This window comes from Balaenoptera musculus, chromosome 20, assembly GCF_009873245.2.
Source record: "Balaenoptera musculus isolate JJ_BM4_2016_0621 chromosome 20, mBalMus1.pri.v3, whole genome shotgun sequence".
NCBI lineage: Eukaryota > Metazoa > Chordata > Mammalia > Artiodactyla > Balaenopteridae > Balaenoptera > Balaenoptera musculus.
The window spans coordinates 57,025,861-57,045,809 of record NC_045804.1 but is presented as its reverse complement, the minus strand read 5'-3'; the positions used below and the strand labels follow the sequence as shown (position 1 = coordinate 57,045,809).

At 58.3% G+C, this 19,949-nt stretch overlaps 2 protein-coding genes and 3 non-coding genes across 5 annotated transcripts in view; 4 read left to right on the top strand and 1 right to left on the bottom strand.

The window, feature by feature from the left end:
* The first annotated feature begins 637 nt into the window (after positions 1-637).
* Positions 638-3,633, top strand: LOC118887387. The gene is made up of 6 exons (XM_036838180.1): positions 638-653; positions 831-1,486; positions 1,979-2,043; positions 2,456-2,534; positions 2,936-3,018; positions 3,252-3,633. Exons 1-6 carry the CDS (start codon positions 638-640, stop codon positions 3,277-3,279), a joined length of 927 nt encoding a protein of 308 aa, XP_036694075.1. The 3' UTR covers positions 3,280-3,633.
* LOC118887568 lies at positions 1,830-1,896 on the top strand. Its single transcript, XR_005018047.1, has one exon. It is a non-coding gene; the product is annotated as a small nucleolar RNA SNORD49 (small nucleolar RNA).
* Positions 2,305-2,375, top strand: LOC118887567. The gene has a single exon (XR_005018046.1). It is a non-coding gene; the product is annotated as a small nucleolar RNA SNORD49 (small nucleolar RNA).
* On the top strand, positions 3,107-3,179 carry LOC118887584. The gene has a single exon (XR_005018064.1). It is a non-coding gene; the product is annotated as a small nucleolar RNA SNORD65 (small nucleolar RNA).
* Positions 3,634-3,717: 84 nt separating the features above from the next.
* Positions 3,718-19,949, bottom strand: part of LRRC75A (leucine rich repeat containing 75A) — a 35,745-nt gene continuing 19,513 nt past the window's right edge. Inside the window, exons 2-4 of the mRNA XM_036836850.1 lie at positions 15,191-15,319; positions 7,698-7,813; positions 3,718-5,697 (exon numbers count right to left, since the gene is read on the bottom strand). Coding sequence (XP_036692745.1) covers positions 5,178-5,697; positions 7,698-7,813; positions 15,191-15,319 — 765 coding nt within the window. The 3' untranslated portion in view covers positions 3,718-5,177. The remainder of the gene's footprint in view (positions 5,698-7,697; positions 7,814-15,190; positions 15,320-19,949) is intronic.

The following is a 19,949-nucleotide window of genomic DNA, read 5'->3' as shown; positions in this document are numbered from 1 at the left end:
GCACCACAACGAAGAGTAGCCCCCGCTCATTGCAACTAGAGAAAAGCCCGCGCACTGCAACAAAGACCCAACACAGCCAAAAATAAAATAAAAAAGAATTAAAAAACAAAAGGTACTGAGCCGCTGGGCTGGTCGGCGTCTGTATGTCTCTGTGAGCTCACTTCTGTGTCTGGGGCCGGGCTGCTCCCGCCCTCTGCTGGGCACAGGGACCCTCACCTACCGCCCCCCAGCTGCCCTCTTCGGGGTGCAGGCAGCTGGCCGAGGTGCTGTGACTGCTGTCACCGCAGACGCGAGGTGGTGGACACCAGCAAGCACAGCCGCCTGTCCTTCCTCTCCCACAGCCTCCAGACACCCCTTAAAGCCACCCCAGGACGTCTCTCAAAGCCTTTGAGCTCCTGGGCTTACTTAGTTCAGGCTGTGGATTATTGCCTCCTCTCCCCGCTGGCTTCCTGCGCAGTTCCTACCCTTCCAAGCCAGAGGGACCTTCCTGAGACACAAGGGCAACAAGTTACCCGCGTCTCTGAAGGCTTGAGAGGCTCCCGGCGTCCACGGGGGCCCTAGCTGGCATCCCCAGCCCTCCGCGGTTTTGCAGACGCCTCCCTGCTCTCCTTGGCACTTGCAGTATCCTTCGCGCAGGATGGTGGACCTCGTGTGTGTGTGACTCCTAGGCTTGGCTCTCCCTAGAAGCCTCCCCTCCCTCCATTAAGATGCTACGCTTATTTCTAAAACCAGCTCAAAAACCTCTGTCTCACTATCGCCTTTCCAGTTTTCACCGTTAGGGTAATGTGTGTTCGTTAAGACGTGCGTGCACGGGTTGAATGTTTTTTAAGTGGCAAGAGCTGAGCCTGTTCCCACACTGGGACGGAGGGAGGTTTCGCCGCTGGTGAGACGGGGCACAGCTGGAGGAGTCCCGAGGGAGAGGGGACGGAGGAAGGAGACTGAGGAGGGGGGTCCGAGCGCAGGGGGCTGGAGAGGCTCGTGCAGGGAGAGCAGACGGCACCGCCCCCCAGGGCCAGGAGCAGCTACGGTGTGTGCACGCTTGCTGCGCGCCCAGGCTCTACAGGGTTTCAAGGGCGGGATCGCACGTGATGCGCAGAACCGCCGTCTGTGGCCTCGGTCGCTCCACCTTCCAGAGGAGCAACCGGAAGCTCACAACGGCGAACTCTTCGCTCGGGACCACCCGGCGGCGGGGCGGCAGGGCGGTGAGAAAGCCTCCAAATGGCGGGCGCGCACTGGACCCGCGCACGCGCGCTGGGGCTCGCTGCGCCCCTGTGACCCAGAATTCCACGGCCTCGGAAGAGACCATAGGCTCTGCAGGAGGGGGGAGTCCGGGGGCGGCACCTGCACCATTAAACGGGCCGGAAGTTCCGTTGAGTCTTTTGCCATGATCCGCCTCCCTTCTGTGAGGGGTGGAATGTTCCGACTCCTTAAGAGGCTGGGACGGGGGAGGCCTGCCCTTTCTACTGTAGATGTTGGGCGGTTGGCGGTGAGTTTCTCTAGGCCGGTCCGCGGGCCGCAAAGGCGAGGGAGCCAGAGCTTTTCTAATTTCTCGAACGATGTCCTCGGGGAGCCTAACTGGAGGGCGGCGGGAGGCTGCGTCCACGCGGGCCTCGGGGCGGGCGCCGTGGCCTTGTGTCCGAGTTTGGGGGCCGAGGCCCGAGCACCGCGTGCGCCTTCGTCCGGCCGGGCAGCCGCCGTCTCGGGACCCCTGACCCCGGGCTCGCCGCTGGGAGTGAGCACCCCCCGAGAGAACTAGGTAAGCGGGGCTGCCTGCACCCTAGGGCGTGGAACGAGGTTCGTAGTGGGGCCGCGAGGGAGGCTTGCTCGGCTATCCTGATGATTCCGTAGGAAGTGCCGTCAGATGCGAGGACTGACGACTTCTACGCCTATCAGACCGCAGTCGCTGACACCTGATGCTTTATGTTACTGTAGCTGCCAGAGTCTGCCCTAAATGCACGTCCTAATCCTTGTTTCAGAGGGCAGACACACTCGCTTTTGGAGACGGGAGCAGCATCGCTACCCGAGGTTTAAGAGCCAGTTTGGGTAAGGATTAATACGTATTGTAACTTAGCCGTGTCAGTCTTGCAACCTTAAATGCACTGATAACTGCCTGATGTCTTGTCATTGTTGTTGCTTTCATGCGTTTGACATAATTATGCACTGCCTCGTTGCATAACTGCAACGGTTAGGAGGTTGCGGCTCCTAGTTATGTCTAAACCGCATCTGTATTCAGAAGCAGATGCCTTAAGGCGGTTTTAGCCGAAGCCCAGGTCTCTGGGGTGGTACCGTGGTGAGGTGCTTGGCTGCTCTGATGAAATCACTAATAGGAAGTGCCGTCAGAAGCGATAACTGACGATAACCATTCCTGGCTGACTGCAGTCACGCGTCCTCACCAGTAGCTGGTGCCCAGGAGTAAGCTGGTCTGAACTGTGACTCGTGATCTCTCTTCACCCAGGTTGCAAGTTAGTGAAGGGTGGCCAGCGCGTCATCACCGACAGCTGAGGATGGGAGCCCAAGCGCTGGCCTGCTCCGAGGTAAGCTAGCTTTGGGCTCTGGAGAGGTTCGTGGTTGAGGAGGCCTAGCTGTTGAGGTGATTCATGTGAAGTTGCTACTGGACCAGATATGGGCAGTGTCGTCCGGCTGACCTAATACCTTGTGTCGGTGCAGCCCTTGAGCATTATTGAGAGAATATCTGAGAATGATTTTGGTTCGTGATGTCTGGACCAGACTGCAGAGCCCGCCCAGGAGTTCCTTTTGATGTCATGGCTGTATAGTCCTGAGCAAAGTGCTTATCTGCTCTGAGATGCTCTGAAAATTGACAGCCTTAGGTTTGTTTGCAATAACGTGACTGAACGGAGGTTAAAGCAATGGGAACTGCCTCCAGTTGCTTTTGGCATCTGCTCTGTGTCCATGGGTGCCTCATTCATCCCGCCAGGTTTTGAGCACTGAAGAGTGGGGTCGGCGCAGCAGAGTTCTAAAGCGGGCGGCAGTGGCAGCAGCACCGCAGCCCAAGAAGAGGTAAGATTTGGTCTGCACAATGACCACCCCCATGGTAGAATGGATAAGCAGCTAGTTTTGTTGAAATGGATTTGCAGAAAAGGATATCAAGTGATGAAATCACCTAAAAAAGCTGGAATTACCGGCAGATTGTGTGGTGGTGAACCTACGGTTTTCTGAAGATGTCTTTTAGGCTGTGAATGACTGTTCTTGGAGTATAAAGTAAGATTAACTGATACTTAGTTTCCTTGCAGGCTATGCTGCAGCAGGGGCAGAATTTGAAACCCAAAGGACCAGGGGCAGCCATCAACTTGGACCCTGAAAACCTAGGCTCCCACACGTGGTGTAGGAACACTCACCTTGTACTGAGTATCAGAGGGACGTTCTCGCCAATGAGAGCGCCAGGAAATGGATTTGGCAACCTTCTTCTGGGACCGCGCGGACTGGCACTTCTGGTGTCATTGAATTCATGAGTGTTCTTGTATCGTCCCTTAACCAAAAGGAGCTTTTGTACTTTTAAATATTGTATAAATGCGTTCTTGGGTGAGAGCCTGAGGTTTCTGAACTGGAAACTTCCAGAAATTTCTATCTCCATGCAGTTAACCATAAACTGTGTAATAAACGTATGGTCTTTGGTATGGTTCTTACAAATGTGTATTTGAAGAAAAAGTCCAGTTTGATCACTGCTGACATATTAGCGGTCCAGGTGTTAGTACTTGTCACCTTCCCTTAAAGTAGGTCTAAGCTGTTCTCCCCTCTTGAGACTGGGGCAAAAATCCCAAAGCATTTTAAGGCGTCTGTAACACGTGAGGCCAGCCCCTGTCCCTCGTCTCCGTCTGCCCTTCTGCATAGCCTCCCTCTAGCTCCTGAAGCTCTACCCCACACCTGCCCAGACAGCAGCAGGCAAGGTCCCACCGTCTGGCTCTTCACCCACCCCCATCTTGCCGCCTTCCGGTGTGAAGCTCTTGGCAACCTTACCTGGCATGAGGCTGGAGGCGTGTCAGGCTGTGCTTCCCTAGCCCTCTGCTGTTTGCCTGAAGGGTTCTGGTTCACCAACACTGGGCACCCAGAGTGATTTTCTCTAGCTCAAGAATGATTGGTTCCCAGTCTCCCTGGACTTGCTAATTGTGCCTGAAAGGGATGACTTCCCAACCCGTAGGCCTTGGGTAAGGGGAAGGTAGGGTGAAAACCTTCTCCCCTTGGGAACCTCCAGTTAAATTTTTTTTCCCCTTCTCCCAGTTGTCTTGCTTGGAGGCACCTCATCTTTGTGGTCCTGGGTTTTCAGGAATGTGCTCAAAGTAGCGAGGATTACTTTGGGGACTCCATGGGGAAGGATATTCTGGGAAAAGGGTCCTTTTAAAAGGAAGCAAGGCTCACTCTGGCCTGTACCCTAGGAACACTGACACGTGTGGAGTTCCACCAGTCTGCGGAGGTGCTGTGCGGTTTCTGAGTGGCATGCACTGTCTGCCCCAGGCTTCTAGGATGCCCTAAATAGTGAAGGGTATGGGGGGTGGCTGGTCCCGTGGCTAGGCCTCTGGGGTCACAGGCTGAAGGGTGAGCCTTGTAAATGGAGGCTGAGACCGGGAAGTTGGTCCCAAGGAGCCTGGGCGCCACAAGGAGGAGGCAGGTGCCACAAGGAGGAGGCAGACACCCCTCAGTCCAGATGGGGATGAGGCTCCTGGGGTCTCCGGTAGCCAGTCCCCTGCCCCAGCCTTCAGCCAGGAGCTAGAGATTCCGACCTGCCTTGATCAGGGGCACATCCAGCATCTGGACATTTGTAATTCAGGACTGCAAAATCCCGGGTTAGATGCAGAGCCGCCACCCACTACACTTCCTTTTCTGGGGGGGAAAGCTCTGACCGTTCACATTAACTCAAGCCTCCAGCATCCCCAGCCCCTACACGGCACCCACAAGTTGGGAAGCTGAGGGTTGGTTCCTCTTGAGCCAGGGATGACTGCTCAGGAGCCGAAAGGCAGATGTGGATTGACAAGGGGGTGATGGAGAGGACCAGAGAGGAATTACAGTCCTCCTTTCCTAGATGCTACCATCTGGCTTCCTGGGTCGGGGGAGGTGCTGCCAGGCCCATTCTGGATGGTGGCCTGCGACCCCGCTGGGAACACCCGCCCTGCCCCAGCCATCCTACCCCAGCAGGACTCCCTGGAGAGGCCCCCACCTCCCTGTCACGTCTCAGATGCACCTATAGTCTCCCTGCCCTCCTGGTCCCCTCCAGGGTCCTCCTGGCCCACAGTCTCGTCCCGGGCCTCGTCCCCACTGCCCGGGCCCTCGCCCAGCTCCAGGATGGTGGGCAGGTGGCCCTGCTTGGGGGAGCGCTTGCGCAGGCTGAGCAGGAAGGGCTGGGGCAGTGAGAAGATGTCCACGTTGTTGCCCAGGTCGATCCACGTGACGCTGGGGAACTTACTGGGGTCCTTCAGGACGTCAGTGAGGTCGCGCAGCAGGGCCCGCGTCAGCCGGTTGCCGTTGAGCGCCAGCGTGGTCAGCCGGGGCAGCGTGCTGAGTGCCGGCAGCAGCTGCAGGACCATGTCGTCCGTGAGGCCCGTGAAGCCCAGCTCCACGCTATCCACCTGCTCCCCGCAGCGCTGCAGGTAGCCGGTCACCCGCTCCAGGTCACGGGGGGTCAGCGGGATGCCAGACAGGTCCACTGTGTTGTCCGGAGGGCTCCCGGCCAGGACTGCCTTGAGGCTGAAGGGGAGACGAGACGGCAGGGTTCAAGCGGGTGGGGCGGGTGTTTCTCCGGAGGCAGCCTCCACTCAGCCCTCTGCCCGCGGGGCAGAAACCAGGGGCCCCGGTCCCCTTGCACTGCCCTCATCTCAGCCTGGCTGCCCAGTGGGCAGAGCCTGGGGATCACAGGGCAAGGCCCAAGTGTTTCTGCAGTGACTAGGGGGACATTCTGGGGCCAACGCCGGGGTCTGCACTGGACTCCTTCCTTCCTACTTTTTTTTTTTTATTTAATTATTTATTTATTTTTTAGTTTGGCTGCACCGGGTCTTAGTTGCGGCACGCAGGATCTTTCGTTGTGGCAGGCGGGCTTCATCCCTCATGCGACCCTTAGTTAGTTCCTTAACCTCTGCGCCTCTGTTATTTGCCTGAGAAATGAAGCCAACTGGGTACCACAGGGTTGTCGTGTGAAATAACAAACGCAGTCAGAACGGCGCCCTGTGTAGGAGGGTGGCGGCCGGCCGAGCTCCCTGCTCCCCCACGGGTGCCACAGATCTCGGAGGCCCCTCCTTCAAGACCATCTTCCCCGCCAGACAGAGGGTCCTTGGGGGGGGCCCTCGGGACAGCAGGCGGGGGAGGGCGCAGGGGCCCCGAGCCTGGGTGGGCTGCTGTCCCCCCCCTTCCACTCCCTGCCGCCCGCCACCCCTCGCTCTTCTTTCTCACCACCCGCTCCCTTGCTCGGGGGCCCAGATCTCCCAGCTTCCAGATACCCCAGGCGAGCCCCGAGGCTCCAGCCCTGGGAAGGACAAGGAGTTGGACGGGGCTCAGCACCTGTTACCGGCAGCAGCCCTGGGATCACAGCTTGGGCTTCCCGTCGGCCTCACAGGAGAAAAACCAGGCCAAGGGAAGAGCTCGGTAAGAGTCCCAGCGGAGGGAACACAAGTGCAAAGGCCCTGAGGCTGGCAGCGCTCAGCGTGTCTGTGAACCAGCAGGAAGGCCAGTGTGTGGGTGGGGGCGGGCGGGGGGGGGGACCATCACTTGGGCCTGAGTGGGTTTCAGTCAGCGGGACGGGGAGGCGTCCGAGCAGTGAGGCTTCTGAACGAAGGATGGACTGAGCGCCCTGTGTGCCGGGGAGACAGGAGGCCCCTGGGCCCCAGCAGAGCTTACCCTCCCGCTTTTCCCGCCTCCAGAACTAGCGCACAAGCAGACAGAACTGCTCTGTCCCCGCATTTGGTCCCTGCCCTCAGCCCACTGGGAGCCCCGTTTGGCGACTTCCTCCCCCAGGGAAGGGCCCCTGAGGATCCATCTCCTCTCCTGCCTTGGGGGGCGGGGGGGGGGTGTCCAGCAGAAGGGAGGGGGGCCCAGAGCTCTTCTGCTCGGCAAGGGGGCTGGGCTTCCCCTCCCGTCTGTGGGACCTGGAGGAGGAGGCTGCGTGCCAGCAGGGCCCTGCCAGAGCCTTCAGGACACCGGCCACTCCGCTCCGTGGTTCGCAAGCAGTTCCCCTCTGCTTCTTTCTGCCGTGCTGTTCTGGCCCCCAGGTCCTGTGTCCCAGTGTCCCCTCTGCCCCCAGGGTGCAGGGGGCCACATGAGCCCTGAGGGTCCTCACTGCTGTACGCCAGGGACATGGCTGGGGTCTGGGTCCCCCTGGGAGACATCAGGAGGGCTGGGGGGAGGGGGTGGGGCGAGTGCCCGCATTCAGCGCACCAGGATCAGAAACCCCTCTTGTCCCCCTCCCCAGCATCAGAACGGGCGCGCACCCCCAGATCCCACCACACAGCGGGGCCCAGCCGCCAGCATCTCCCAGGGCTCCTGCCCACCTGGAATGCCCACCCTACCTGCCACTTTCCCCTGGCCCCCAGCCCTTCACTTCACCTTCTCCAAGCAGCTCTTGCCCTCTCCCCACGTCCCCGGGACGGGGTGCTGTCCCCTCAACGCCCGGCCCAGCACAGCTGGCTTTGAGCTGCCCTTGTAGGAGGCGGCTGGGCGGTGGCAGGGGAGACCCGCCTCAGGTGACCGCGACTCACCAGGCCTGTGGCTTCCTCTTCACCAGCCCGCGATGGCGCCTCCACTGGGAATGGGGGCTGAGGTGGTAGGTCAGCTGCCGGCACAGCTTCTCCGTGGCGCCCAGCGCGTCGCCCTCCTGCAGAGGAAGCCACAGGCCCCTGAGTCGATGGAGCAGGCAGGGAGCCCAGGCCCCCACCTCCAGCTTCCTGCCTCTGCGGGACCAGCACGGCCCCCAGGCCGAGCTGGGGAGGCCTGCTGTGCGGGCCCAAGGTGGCCGCCCTGAGCAGGGAGCAGGGGTTGCAAACTCATCTGCACGATGGTTTTAGTTTCTGTGAATTCGTTGCTATCGTTGAAAAACCTGAGATTTCTATACCAGTCTGGATTCCAGGTGATCTGACAGTTGACCCCTGAGCCTGACAAATACCCGCTGGGTACCTCCTAGGTGCCGGGCACTTGCTCTAGAAGCTGGGGATTCAACCACAAGCAAACGTCCTTGCTTGCGTATTCCACACAGCAAAGGGGACAATACTTTACCACGTCTCTTCTGCCCACGTCAACAGTGGGAAAATAAAAGAATGAGGTGCTAAGTGGTTCCCGGCCCAGTTCATTCATCTTCGTTACCTGTCTGGCCCACCAGCATTTGACCTTGAGACCCTGGGTGTTATGGCCTGAACTGTGTCCCCCCCCAAATTCTTAAATTGAAGTCCTCATCCCCAATACCTCAGAATGTGGCTCTATTTGGAAATTGGGCCTCTAAAGAGTAATTAAGGTAAAATGAGATCACTGCGGTGGGCCCTAATCCTATACGACTGGTGTCCTCATGAGACGAGATCAGGACACAGACATGTACAGAGGGGAGACCATATGAGCACACAGGGAGAAGATGGCCATCTACACGCCAAGGAGAGACGCCTTTGAAGAAACCAACCCTGCCGACGCCTTGATCTCGGACTTCCAGGCTCCAGAACTGTGAGGAAATACATTTCTGTTGTTTAAGTGGTATTTTTGTCACGGCAGCCCCAGTAAACAAATACGCTGGGTTAAAGGATGCAGCAGAGAGATTTTAGAGGCTCCAACTCTGTCCCAAGGGGAGTCAATTCAACAAAGAGGAGTCCCCGAGCCCTGGGAGACTGAGTGGCCCAGAGCGTGTGCTCCCACCAGATGGTCCAGTGCCAAGGGCCAAGGCCAGGAAGTGCCAGGCACGGATGCAAACCCACTTGCAGACAGCAACGCGATGTGGTGAGGTCAACCATTATTAGCCAGGGGCCAGTGCCCAGCAGGGCGCCTGGCACAGAGCGGCTGCTCAGCAAAGGCCGGCTTGATTATTACCACTATCATCAACACTCTGCTAGTGCTGTCCCCCCTCATCTGCTGTTTGGCTTTCCAAGGTTTCAGGTTACCTGTGGTCAACCTCGGTCCGAAAGTATTAAGTGGAAACTTCCAGAAATAAACTCAGAAGTTTAAAATTGTGTGCCATTCTGAGTAGCGTGATGAAGTTGCGTGCTGTCCCACTCCCTCCCGCCTGGGACATAAATCATCCCTTTGTACGGTGCATTATCACTGTATATGTTACCTGCCCTTTAGTATAGGAAAAACAGTGTTTTTAGGGTTTGGTACTATCTGCGGTTTCAGGCATCCCATGAAGGTCTTGGAACGTATCCCAAGGGTCACGGTGCTGGCCGGGGTGAAGGCCAACTTTGGAGGCCAAAGGGAGAAGGGGAGGGGCTGGCACATCTCGAGCTGAGGGTCTGCACCCAGGACCCCTGCATGCTGGAATCACCCAGAGCTTTAGACAACACTGCTGCCTGGACCACCCCGCAGCGATGGGTGGGAAGCTCGGGCACGGGGACCTTTAAAAGCTCCCCCGGTGATTCCCCTGTGCTGCCAGGTGGACACACTTTAAAGACAAGAAGGACCAGTGGGTGGGATGTGGTGGTCTGCCCGGCATCACCCCTGCGACCACCCGGGACAGAACGTGGCCAGTCTCCCACAGCACCCGTTCCAAAGCCGAGGAATGCGCTCCTGGCCCTAAACCTCACCTCCCGCAGGGGTTCCAAGATCAGGGGCCACGGACTCTCCCTCCGCCCTCCGGGCCCGGAAGGAAGAAACAGGAAAAGAGGCGGCAAAGCAGCCGCCGCAGTGCGCCGACACTGCCACCAGGGGGCAGCCGCGCGCAGGGCGAGACACCCAACCTGAGCCTGTTTCCTCATTTACTAAACAGGGACGGAAGATGTGGTCACTTAACAGTGGACCTGAGACCAAACGTGAGCTAATGTCCTCAGAAGTGAGAGCCCCTCCGCTTGTCTGGACTAAAGAAACAGCTAACCTTTACCGAGTTATATTACCTACTATGCACTGGGCACTAACTCATAGCCATCCCATGCAACAGGGGCCCCTATGATCCCACTTGACAAATGCGGGAACGGAGGCACCAAGAAGTGGAGGGGATGGCAGGCCACGCGACGTGGAGGATGCCATCAGGATCCAAACCCTGCAGTCGCTCTGAGGCTGGGCTCTGCTCTGCCCTTGAGGGATGAATCTTTTGCGAAGGTTGCTTCAAGTAGCTTCTATTGTTTGCAACCAGAAAAGCCTCAAGCAAGCCCACCCACGTTTTCCCAACTCCATCACTTTTGGAAGCCCCGTCCAGGCCTCCTCCTGCAGGAAGAGCACTAAGCAGGAGCCGCCCAGCGTGGAGGACGAGGAAGGAAGGGGAGGAAGGAGGCGAAGGAGGAGGATGCTGGACCCTCTCCTCTTACTCGGAAAGCCGTGGGACCCAGCAGCGCTTTTGTGGGACCACACCGCACTCCCAAGCCACAGCTGACTGGTCCAGAGGCGGACCCTGCGGGATTCCCGACTTGGGACAAGACTCCTTGGGGGCTGAACACTGACAAGTCAACTCAGGAGCCCCGGGCAGCCATGAAGTGTGGGTACGGGGGGGGGGCGGGGAGTGAGGCCGGGTGGAGCAGAGGGAGGGCGGCAGGTGTCTGTGCTATTTGGGGTTCTAGTGCCTCTTTCAAGCTTGGCTGCCACCGGGAAGGATAAGTCCTCTTCCTGGCTCGAGGCAGGCCGCGGGGGCTTCTGCTGCTTGCAACAGAGGAGGCTGCAAGGCAGGCCGCGGAATCCGCAGCTTTCCCTCCCACCCGTGGAGAAGGAAGGAGGGGGAGGGGCTGTGGCGCAAGTCAGGTACACTGGGCACCGGCCCAGCGCCGCTGACCGCGGGCCTTGGAGAAGACCCTGCCTGAGGGACTCACTGACCCGTCAGGAGAGAGGCCCACGGCAGACCTGCAGGCCCCTCCGGGCCGGGTCACGGTGTCCCTCCGACGCCCCCTGCCGTCTTCAACCCCCCACCCCAAGAACTGCAGCAAGCACAGCCCCGACCACTCTGCACCCAAGGCTTCCTCACTCGGTCATCAGACACGACTGCCCTGTCTACTTCACCCTGGAAGCTGCTCTAGATCCGGAGACTGTGCTGGGTTTTTTGTTCACTCCCCACCCCGTTCTCTGTGCTGGGAAGGCTGAGCTCTTACAGACGCACCACCCGGCCCTCTTGCTCCTGGCTGTCAGTGGGACTCAGCTAACGGGAGGGAGGTCAGAGGGCAGGACAGAAAGGCCCAGGATTAACTCTTCTCACTCTCGCCCTGCTTTAGCCAGCCTCCAAGTCGGCCCCCATGGATGCTGGCCTCCTGGCAGGGTACAGCCTCCTTCCACACTGCGTTAGGGCTGATTGGGTGTTCAATAATATGCTACGGCAGCAGGGACAGTATGTGACGTCTGAGGCTGGCTCATAGAAGACACTGTGCTTCTCCCTTGCTCTCGGGGATCACCCCCTCTGGGATAAGCCAGCTGCCCTGAAGTGAGGAAGCTCAAGCAGTCCTGTGGACCGGCCACGGGTCTCGGAGCTGAGGCTTCCCACCAGCAGCCATGGGATATGCTACCCTGTGAGTCCCCGTCGAGCCACCAGGACTCGCAGCCTGGGCCAGTGTCCTGAGCCCCTAACTAGAAGCCCCCGCCTGTGCTGCTCCTGAATTCCCGACCTGCAGAGATGGTTCAATGATGAATGTCTGTTGTTTTAAGCCACCATGCTTTAGGGTGACTTGCTATGCAGCCATAGAAAATACAATAAAATATAAAAGAAGAAAAAAAACACAAGGTGGCTCTGGGAGAGCTCCTCAGCAAATCACTGAGCACACACCCTCATTTTAGTGTCTGCTGGTGGGAAGCCTGATGGTGGACATGATGGGACAGACGTGCTGGGTGGGAAGGAAAGTCCCTAAAACTTCCCACTACGTGATACCGATAGGGGGATTTGTTCTTGGTGATTTAGGGACACGCAGGCGGAAATGTCCAAGAGCGGGGAGACTTCTGAGTGTAAAGCCAGGCTGCAGATACAGACTTGGGATTCATCAATACCCAATCAGGGGCGGGATGGGGTTTTGCCTCTTCCCCCTTCTGCGGGCAGGCACAGACCCAGCCTTTCCTAGGGTCTCGGCCCACACCCTGCTGCGGTACAGGAGGGGTTTCTGGTAGGTTGAGAAAACAGGACTCATTCGAGGTGGTCATCTTAGCAGTGAGAAGGATTATTTGTCTTGTGGGTGCTTCGCCAGGAGTTGGACCAGAAAGGGCTACTTTCTTCGTCCCATCTCACAGCTAAGGGAGATCCCGCCCCCCCCCCCCTTTTGTCTACAACCTCTCGGCACACACTTGGGCTGATCTGAAATTCTCAGATGAAAGAGGTCCGAGCAGCAAGGCCTGGCTAGCCCTGAGCCAGCTCACATGGGGGTGGGTGTGTGTGTGTGTGCAGGGGCCGCCCCCATCATCAGCTTGGGGACCCCAGAGCCAGGATCTCCCACCCATGCCTCAACCTCAGCTGGGAGAGTCCTTCCAGAGGGCCTCTCCTGCCATGTGGCCTTGGGTACGGGTAGGGGACTGGCCAGGCCCTGGGCCTCCAGCAGGGTGGACCCCGCTCTGGCTGCCTCTGGAAATCTGGGTTGGAGATCAGCCTGTTGATTTCCAAGACTCTGAGTCCACAGGGGCTGGGCCTGAGGCCGTGACTTTCTTGCTTCTGTGTCCCACAACTGACCTGCTAAGTCTGAGCACCCTGCCTGGCATGTGGTCAGTGCCCACAGACTGGTTACACCTCGGCTTCTGGGCATGAGGCTCTCGGCCGTGCCAGGCACACGCCCATGCTTCCTGTAAGTCATCTCACTGAGCTCTCGAAACAGCTTTATAGGGGAGGGTATGCCTATGTCCACATTCGAGTTGAGGAAAACAAAGTTCAGCTAATGAAGTGACCTGAGAAGGTTACACCTGTGCGATGGACGGAATGTCTGTCCCCCCTCCGCCCCCAGTTCATATGTTGAACCCCAATCCCAACGTGATGGTGTCTGGAGGGAGGGCCTGTGGGAGGTGATTAGGATCGGATGAGGCCATGAGGGTTACCGGAAGAGACCAGAGAGCTAGCTCCCCTCCTTTCTGCCACGTGAGGCCACAAGGAGAAGGTGGCCGTCTGCAGACCACAAAGAGCGTCCTCACCGGAACCTGACCGGGCCGGCACCCTGATCTCAGCCCTCCAGCCCCACAACTATGAGAGGTAAGTGTCTGTTGTTTATTAGCCACCCAGTCAATGGTAGTTTGAGGTAGGAGCCTGAGCAAAACCACCTGTGAATGGCCCTCTAGCCCTCCCCAGTGGAGGGGACACATGGCAGTGCAGGACCCCTTGGCCTCAGCCCGCAGCCCCTTAGCCCTGTCCTGTTTCCTGGGGTCGACGTGGGCAGTTGGCCACCTGCAGACCCGCCTGCGTGGAGGGAGGGGGGCACTGGAGCTGCCCCCAAACAGGCCCCTCCTCCCCAGCCCAGCCCCGGTCTTGCGAGCCCCACGGAGCACTGATGGCCCAGAGATCCAGCACCTGAGCGCTGGCCTGCCCTGCCCAGCACTGGGGCCCAAACGCTGGGGTTCTCACCTGGGCCGCAACCTTTCTCAGATCGCTTCATCACCTGTATTTCGTCTTCCTCAACTCTAAGATGGGCATAAAAAACAGTCCTCTCCTATTGAGCTGCTCTGAGTGCCCTGTCATCTGTCACTCCTCTCACCTGTGGGCAACTAAATCCATGCTCTGGAAAGGGCAGGGGTCTGGCACCCACAGGGCCTCCTACGGCCTGGTCTCAGCTCCGCAGGCGAGCCAGGTATACCCTGAATGAGAAGCGGGCGGTTCCAGCCGCAGCCGGTCCCCCGTGGCTCCTGCACCAGCTCCTCGTCCCCAGGCCTGGGGGCTCCCAGTCCGCCGACGCTCATTGCTGTCACACGTCTGAGCCCAGCACCCCTGCCTCTTGCGGTATCCCTCCACCAACCCACCCCACACCTGCCCCGATGGGCTCCCAGCCATCCATGGCCAGCCCCCCACCTTGAAGTCTTGACACCAGGCAGTCCAGAGAGAAGCCAGAGAGAAAGCCCTAGACAAAGCCCCAGATGGAGGTGCCACCCCAGAGCAAGGTTCCAGCCCCTGGGCGCCCGGGCCAGGTGCGGGGTGGGCTTGGGAGCCGCCTCTCGCCCCGATCCTAGGTCCTGCTCTGAAGTGGAGGCCGCCCCAGGCACTCCTCCATCCTGCTCTGGCTTCCTGCCCCTTCCTCCCTGCTGCAAGGAAGTGCATCTCTTGGAAGCTGCTGGAAATTGAGGGATGGGAGAGAAGAAACCAAAACAAGAGAGAAAAGCCCAAGTGTGGAGGTGCCCTGCCCTGGCTCTCCTGTCCCTGCCTGGGTCCCAGCCTGGACTGTGGAGCCAGCGGGAAGAGGGGCAGATCGCCTAGACCCAGAGGGGCTGGGCAACGCCCGCGGAGCCTGGAGAGCCTCGGAGCCAGGCAGGAAGTGGACAGGAGTGAAGTGGGTGGGTGTCAGATGACACTCGGCCTCAGAGAGGAGGACAAGTGGGCGTAGCGGGGACTGCGGCAAACAGAGCGGCATGTAGGGCCACGGCTACATTTGCTCACACAGCGCCTTTGTGCAAAGAAGACAAAGCCCATCTCTAGGTGGACACAGTCTTGCACCCGTGTCCCCGGCTGGTGGGCAGAGAGAGGGCTGGACCAAGCTGTCTCCTGCCTCCCCGACCCCTGCCACCTCTGTGTACACATCTTTGTGCAGGGTACAGCCTACACAACCGTACCTGGCGGCTCTGGCCCCATGTGACAGGGGTGGCTACTCAGCTCCAGGCCTGTAGAAATGAGAAGCGTCCCATTTTTCAAGGGCAGCTAATATGGGGATTGTGTGAAATACTCTGAGGTTTACACGTTGGCAATGAATCCAGATTTACTGCAGCCCGTGGGTCAGACAAGGCCAGTGCTGATGGTGCTGTAGGCAGCCTCCGCCGTGGATGCTGGGCCTCAGGGCAGGGTGGGCACCTCAGGTGCTGCACGAGGGGCCCAGGCAGCGCTGACCAGCCCCCTCGGGCACCGGGCTGCTCCGCCCAGGAAGCTCCCCCCTTACACCCCGGAGCTCGCTGGCTCAGACCGCGGCCACCCTACCGGCTTGGGACAGTGGACGTAGCGTGCCAGGCTGATGATGAGGTCGTGTGTGATGGGGTCCACCAGGTTCCTGAAGCTGGCGTAGCGGTACAGGACGTCATCCAGCGAGGTCGACTCCATGCCTAGGTCCTGCAAGAGGGAAGGGGGCCCAGAGGTCAGCGAGGCCCCACCCTACCCTGGAGCCCCGCCCAACATGCCCAGAGTACCCCCTGGCCAGGGAGGAGACCCCTCCAAAGAGGTTTCCCATCCCACACGGAAGCATTTACAGAAATTCCCCCGGGGGCCAGACAAGCCCCTGCAGAGACGGCCCTCCCCAGATAGCCCCCCAGCCTTTGCCTCTCCAGCTCCCCCGAGGATGAAGCCAAGGGTGGTGGACCACAGCGCTGGTTGCTGCTTCTCCACCTGGGACGAAACTTGGAAACGGCGTGATAGTAAAACTCCCGTGCTTTGTGACAGGACCACGTATTGATATTTATTTGCTTTCTTTTTGCTTCTGAGGTCATTTTTACTGCTCCTTCTGTGAAGGACCCCGCCTTGGTGTTCCTTTGCCTTGGGGGTGGGGGTGGGTCTCTGAGTTGTGGGGTTGAAAGGAGAAGCTGGCAGGCACCCAGAAGAAAACCCCACCAGCCCTCCCCCTAAGAAAGGGTGTCAAGTGAGGTCCTCGTAACAGGAGGGGCGGGAGCACAGAGGCAAGGGGCACGGAGTGGGCGGGGGCCATGGCAGAAACCTCTGGGGCAGAGGCTCCCCAAGCCTGGGGAGAGACAAGGGCTGGGAGCATCTGCAGAGACCCCTGTCCGCCAGCAAGAGACCCCACGGGCTTGGCCAAGAGCAGCGACCAGTCTGGGTCCTAACCCCCAGGGCCTCGCTCCAAATGTTCTGGACTGTACAAGACCCGAAGATTCTTGTCCAACCCCAGGAAAGGGGCAGGCCCCCCAGACACGACTAAGCTTGAATTTCCCACCAGTCACGCTGGCGGGGGCTTGAAACAGAGTTAATTGCTTTAGAGAAGTAAAGGAAGATGGTTTTCTACCCCAGGGTGCTGGACTAAACTTTGTGCCCTCTGTCTGGGGAAGAGCTTGGGTATGGCTTCTGACTCTTCTCAAACCGCCTCCCCAGTTTCTGTTGTCCTCGGCGAGAGCTGTGGGTCCCTCCTAGCTTGGGGCCTTGCACAGAGCAGAGAGGAACAAGGACATTCCGATCTGAGGACTGCCCCACCCTAGGTCCCCTGGGCCCCCAAGCCGTACGTGGAGCTGCCCCATCACCGCCCAGAGAAGGAAGGCTCCCAGCCCGGGTTGCCATGGTCCAGCGACCTGCAGACAGGAATGTGTGGTGACAGGTGAGTCCCAGCTGGGGTTTGCTCCCTTGTCATTTCGGTGAGTTATCCTGAACTTTTCTAAATACCTTCCCCATGTGATTCTTAGAAATCCCTGAAAGCGAGTAGGCTGGGTATCGTTATTCCCAATTTACAGATGAAGAAGCTAAGGCTCAGAGCAGCTGACTTTTTTTTTAACCGTCAGAATTTCAGGAATGGAATGTACGACTGGTGACTACCGTTAGCACAGCTGTGTGGTATATTTGAGAGTTGTGAGGAGAGTAGATTCTAAAAATTCTCATCACAAGGAAGAAAACATGTTTTCAAACTATATGAGGTGATGAATGTTAACTAAACTTATTGTGGTAATTATTTTGCAATATTTGTAAGTCAAGAAAATATGCTGTACACCTTAAACTTAGTGCCAAGTCAATTATATCTCAGTAACACAGAAAGAAAAATCAATTGCATGCAATAAAGATGTTAACAAAAAAAAAGATTTTGAGGAATGGTAGGGGTGGGCTTCCACGTGGGCCTGGGGCCTGTCTTGGGAGGATCTGCCTTGTCTGCCCCTGCGGTGAGCTGGGCAGCAGGCAGGCTGGAGGGCGGGCGCTGCCCTGTGGTTTGGCCGCTGACATTGCTAAGAGCAAAGAAAGAAAGGGCTTTGCTGGGGTACCTGGCGGGGCCGTGCTCTCTGCCCCATGGGGAGCCTCGCGAGCCCGGGCCCTAGCAGGGTCCCCCCCCGCCGCCCCCCGCAATGGTTCCGGGAGCTCTGCCCCCACCTCCCTGTTGGAAGAAATGGGTCTCGAGCGCCATCGAGGACACAACGGGCCAGCCTTGGGCTGTTTCTGTTCGGCAGGAATGAGCCTCAGAGGCAGCGGCCGTGCCCGGCGCCAGGTTCTCTGGCTGCGGAGATAATTGACACGGTCTGGCGTGGACGCGGTGAGGGAGGCGCCGGATCAGCGTGCGGACAGGCCCCATCCTGCCGTGGACCCGTCCCCACCCTGCTTGTCTAGCCCCTCAGCCTCCCGGGAGGCGTCGGGGCAAGCTACCTGTGTCACTGCGTCTCAGCCTCCTCGTATGTAAAATGGGGACGGTGACCCGCGTCACAGGTGGGCGAGGGACATAAACCTAGTAACACAAGGTAACGCCTCCGCAGGGAAGAGAATCACCAGCTGAGCTCCCCTCCCCCTTCGGTGCCCCCCCCAACCCCCGCCACGTGCAGAGGTTCTTAGCCTCTTTTTGGATACCAGGCCCATTTGAGAACGTGACAAAAGCCATGCCCTCTCTGTCCAGAAAAGCCCAGGAGCCGGGGCAGGACAGGGAGCCTGGCGCAGTCCACGCTGGCCTCACGGTCAGCAGGGCGTGCCGGGGCCGTGGGGACGCTAATTGTCACCAAGCAAAGTGCAAACTCCGGCGCCGCCCTCTGTGTGGCAGGAGAGGCTGGGAATACAGGAAGCGGAATTCAGACTGTCAATTCGTGGACGAGAGACCTCTTCCCCCTTGGGGTCCGTTTCCCCATCTGTGAAATGGGCAAACGGACCACACTCGTAGTTACTGAGCCGTGTCCCAAGACCCTGGGGCTGATGACGACAGGAGAGAGGCCAGAAGAGTCAGCAAGGCTTTGGGCCCAGCTCTCCGCAGAACAGCCCTCTGGCTGCCCTTCGGGGTTTTTGTTTGTTTGTTTTTGTTTTTTAAAGTAGTTCTGTTGCCAGAGAAGTTTGAAACCCCCAGACTAGATAGCTGCTTGGGTTTCTTGGGTTCCTACCAGCCCTGCCCCATCTTCCCACTCCCCTCCTTTCCAGGCCAGTAGAGGCCATCCCATCCTGGAGGGACCAAGAAAACCCTAGCTGCTAACCCAGGACGCTGGGGCAGGTGTGGGGATGTAAACTGCCCTTCCCCAGCCCCCCGCCCCCCTGCCACGGCCCGCCCTGCATGTCCCACCCTCCCTGTCACTCTGGGCGCAGAGCCTGCTGACAGTGGGTCCCTCTCTCCATGCTGCTGCTGTTGCCTGGGTCATGGAATTGTGGCTGGGGAGGGGGCAGAGGGTGGGAGGAAGGGAGGGGGTAGGGAGGCGGTCTCCCCAGGAAGGCAGATGTGGCTCTGCTCCCGTGCTCTGGGTAAGTTACGTGTGAGTCATGGCCACCGCCCGCCCTGTGAATTCCAGCTGGGGTGGGGCTCCCGGAGGTCCCAGGGCTCCGGGTTACAAGAAGCTGCAACAGGGAGACCCAGATGGGGGCCTGACAGACGCTGCTGCACTTTTATCGCTTTATTCCTTTACTTCGACCCCACCTAGGCCCCCGGAATGCTTGTGCGGCTTTCAGACACCTCACATGTCCTGAGGGCCTCGGGCCACGTCTGGCGTCCTTGGTGTCCTCTCCGTGTCACCCACACTGGGGACAAATGTGTCATGACTGCACTGACAGTGCTACCGGCCCTGCCCACCGGGGACCCTCAATGCTCCGCTCTGCCCTGGCTGCCTGTCGGGGTGCGGGAATAAGGGGGGCGGAAGAACCAAATCCACGTGCGGCCCCTCCAGGCTGCCCCGGGCGACTGCTTTGGCCTTGGAGGGCCTGGCCTGCCTTGCAAATACCAGGCACTGAGGAGACTACGAGCTTCCTCATTACGAATCTAAATGGTACCATCTCTAGGACCTGTGCGTGTGGACGGTTCCCGATCAGAAAACCTGCGAACATCAGCGCCTGAGTCACTGCTTTGGGCAGCTTGGCACGGAGAGTGTCGCTGGCCTGCGACCAAGGGGGTGAACGGCAAGCACGTGTCCCCTCGAAGAAGTGGGGCTCCCACGTTACTGAAGCTGGAAGAACCAGGTTTGGGGACTCACTCCAGTGGGAAGAGTGAGGGGTACGGCTTTCCAAAAAGCGAGCAGAGATTCACAGTATTTCTCAAAGTGTGAAGGGGGTCCTCAAGACCCTTTCAGGGCCTCTGTGAGGGCCTCTTTTCCAATGACACAGCAGCATGATGCTACATTTTCTTTGTAGACTTCAACCAGAACAACCTACTGCAAGACAGCGAATGCAGAAGCAGTGGGTGTGAGAATCCAGCTGTCTTCTGCTAAGCCAGCCACACACGAAAAGGAGTCACAAAACTATGAAACAGTGCCGCTCTTCTCACTATACTATTTTTGGAAAATATAGTTATTTTCACAAAAATTTCTTTCACATTGCAAGCTTGTTAACTTTAAATGGATGAATAAATAAATCTTTAAAATATTTTTGTTTTGATTTCTTATACAGCAGATAGCATTTATAAGATATGACCCACATAGCGAAAACCTCTTTGAGGTCCTCAATAATTTAGAGTATAAAGGTTCCTCAAAAAATGAAAAACAGAACTACCATACAATCCAGCAATCCCACTTCTGGGTATATATCCAAAGGAAATGAAAACGTACTATCAAAGAGATATCTCCACTCCCATGTTCACTGC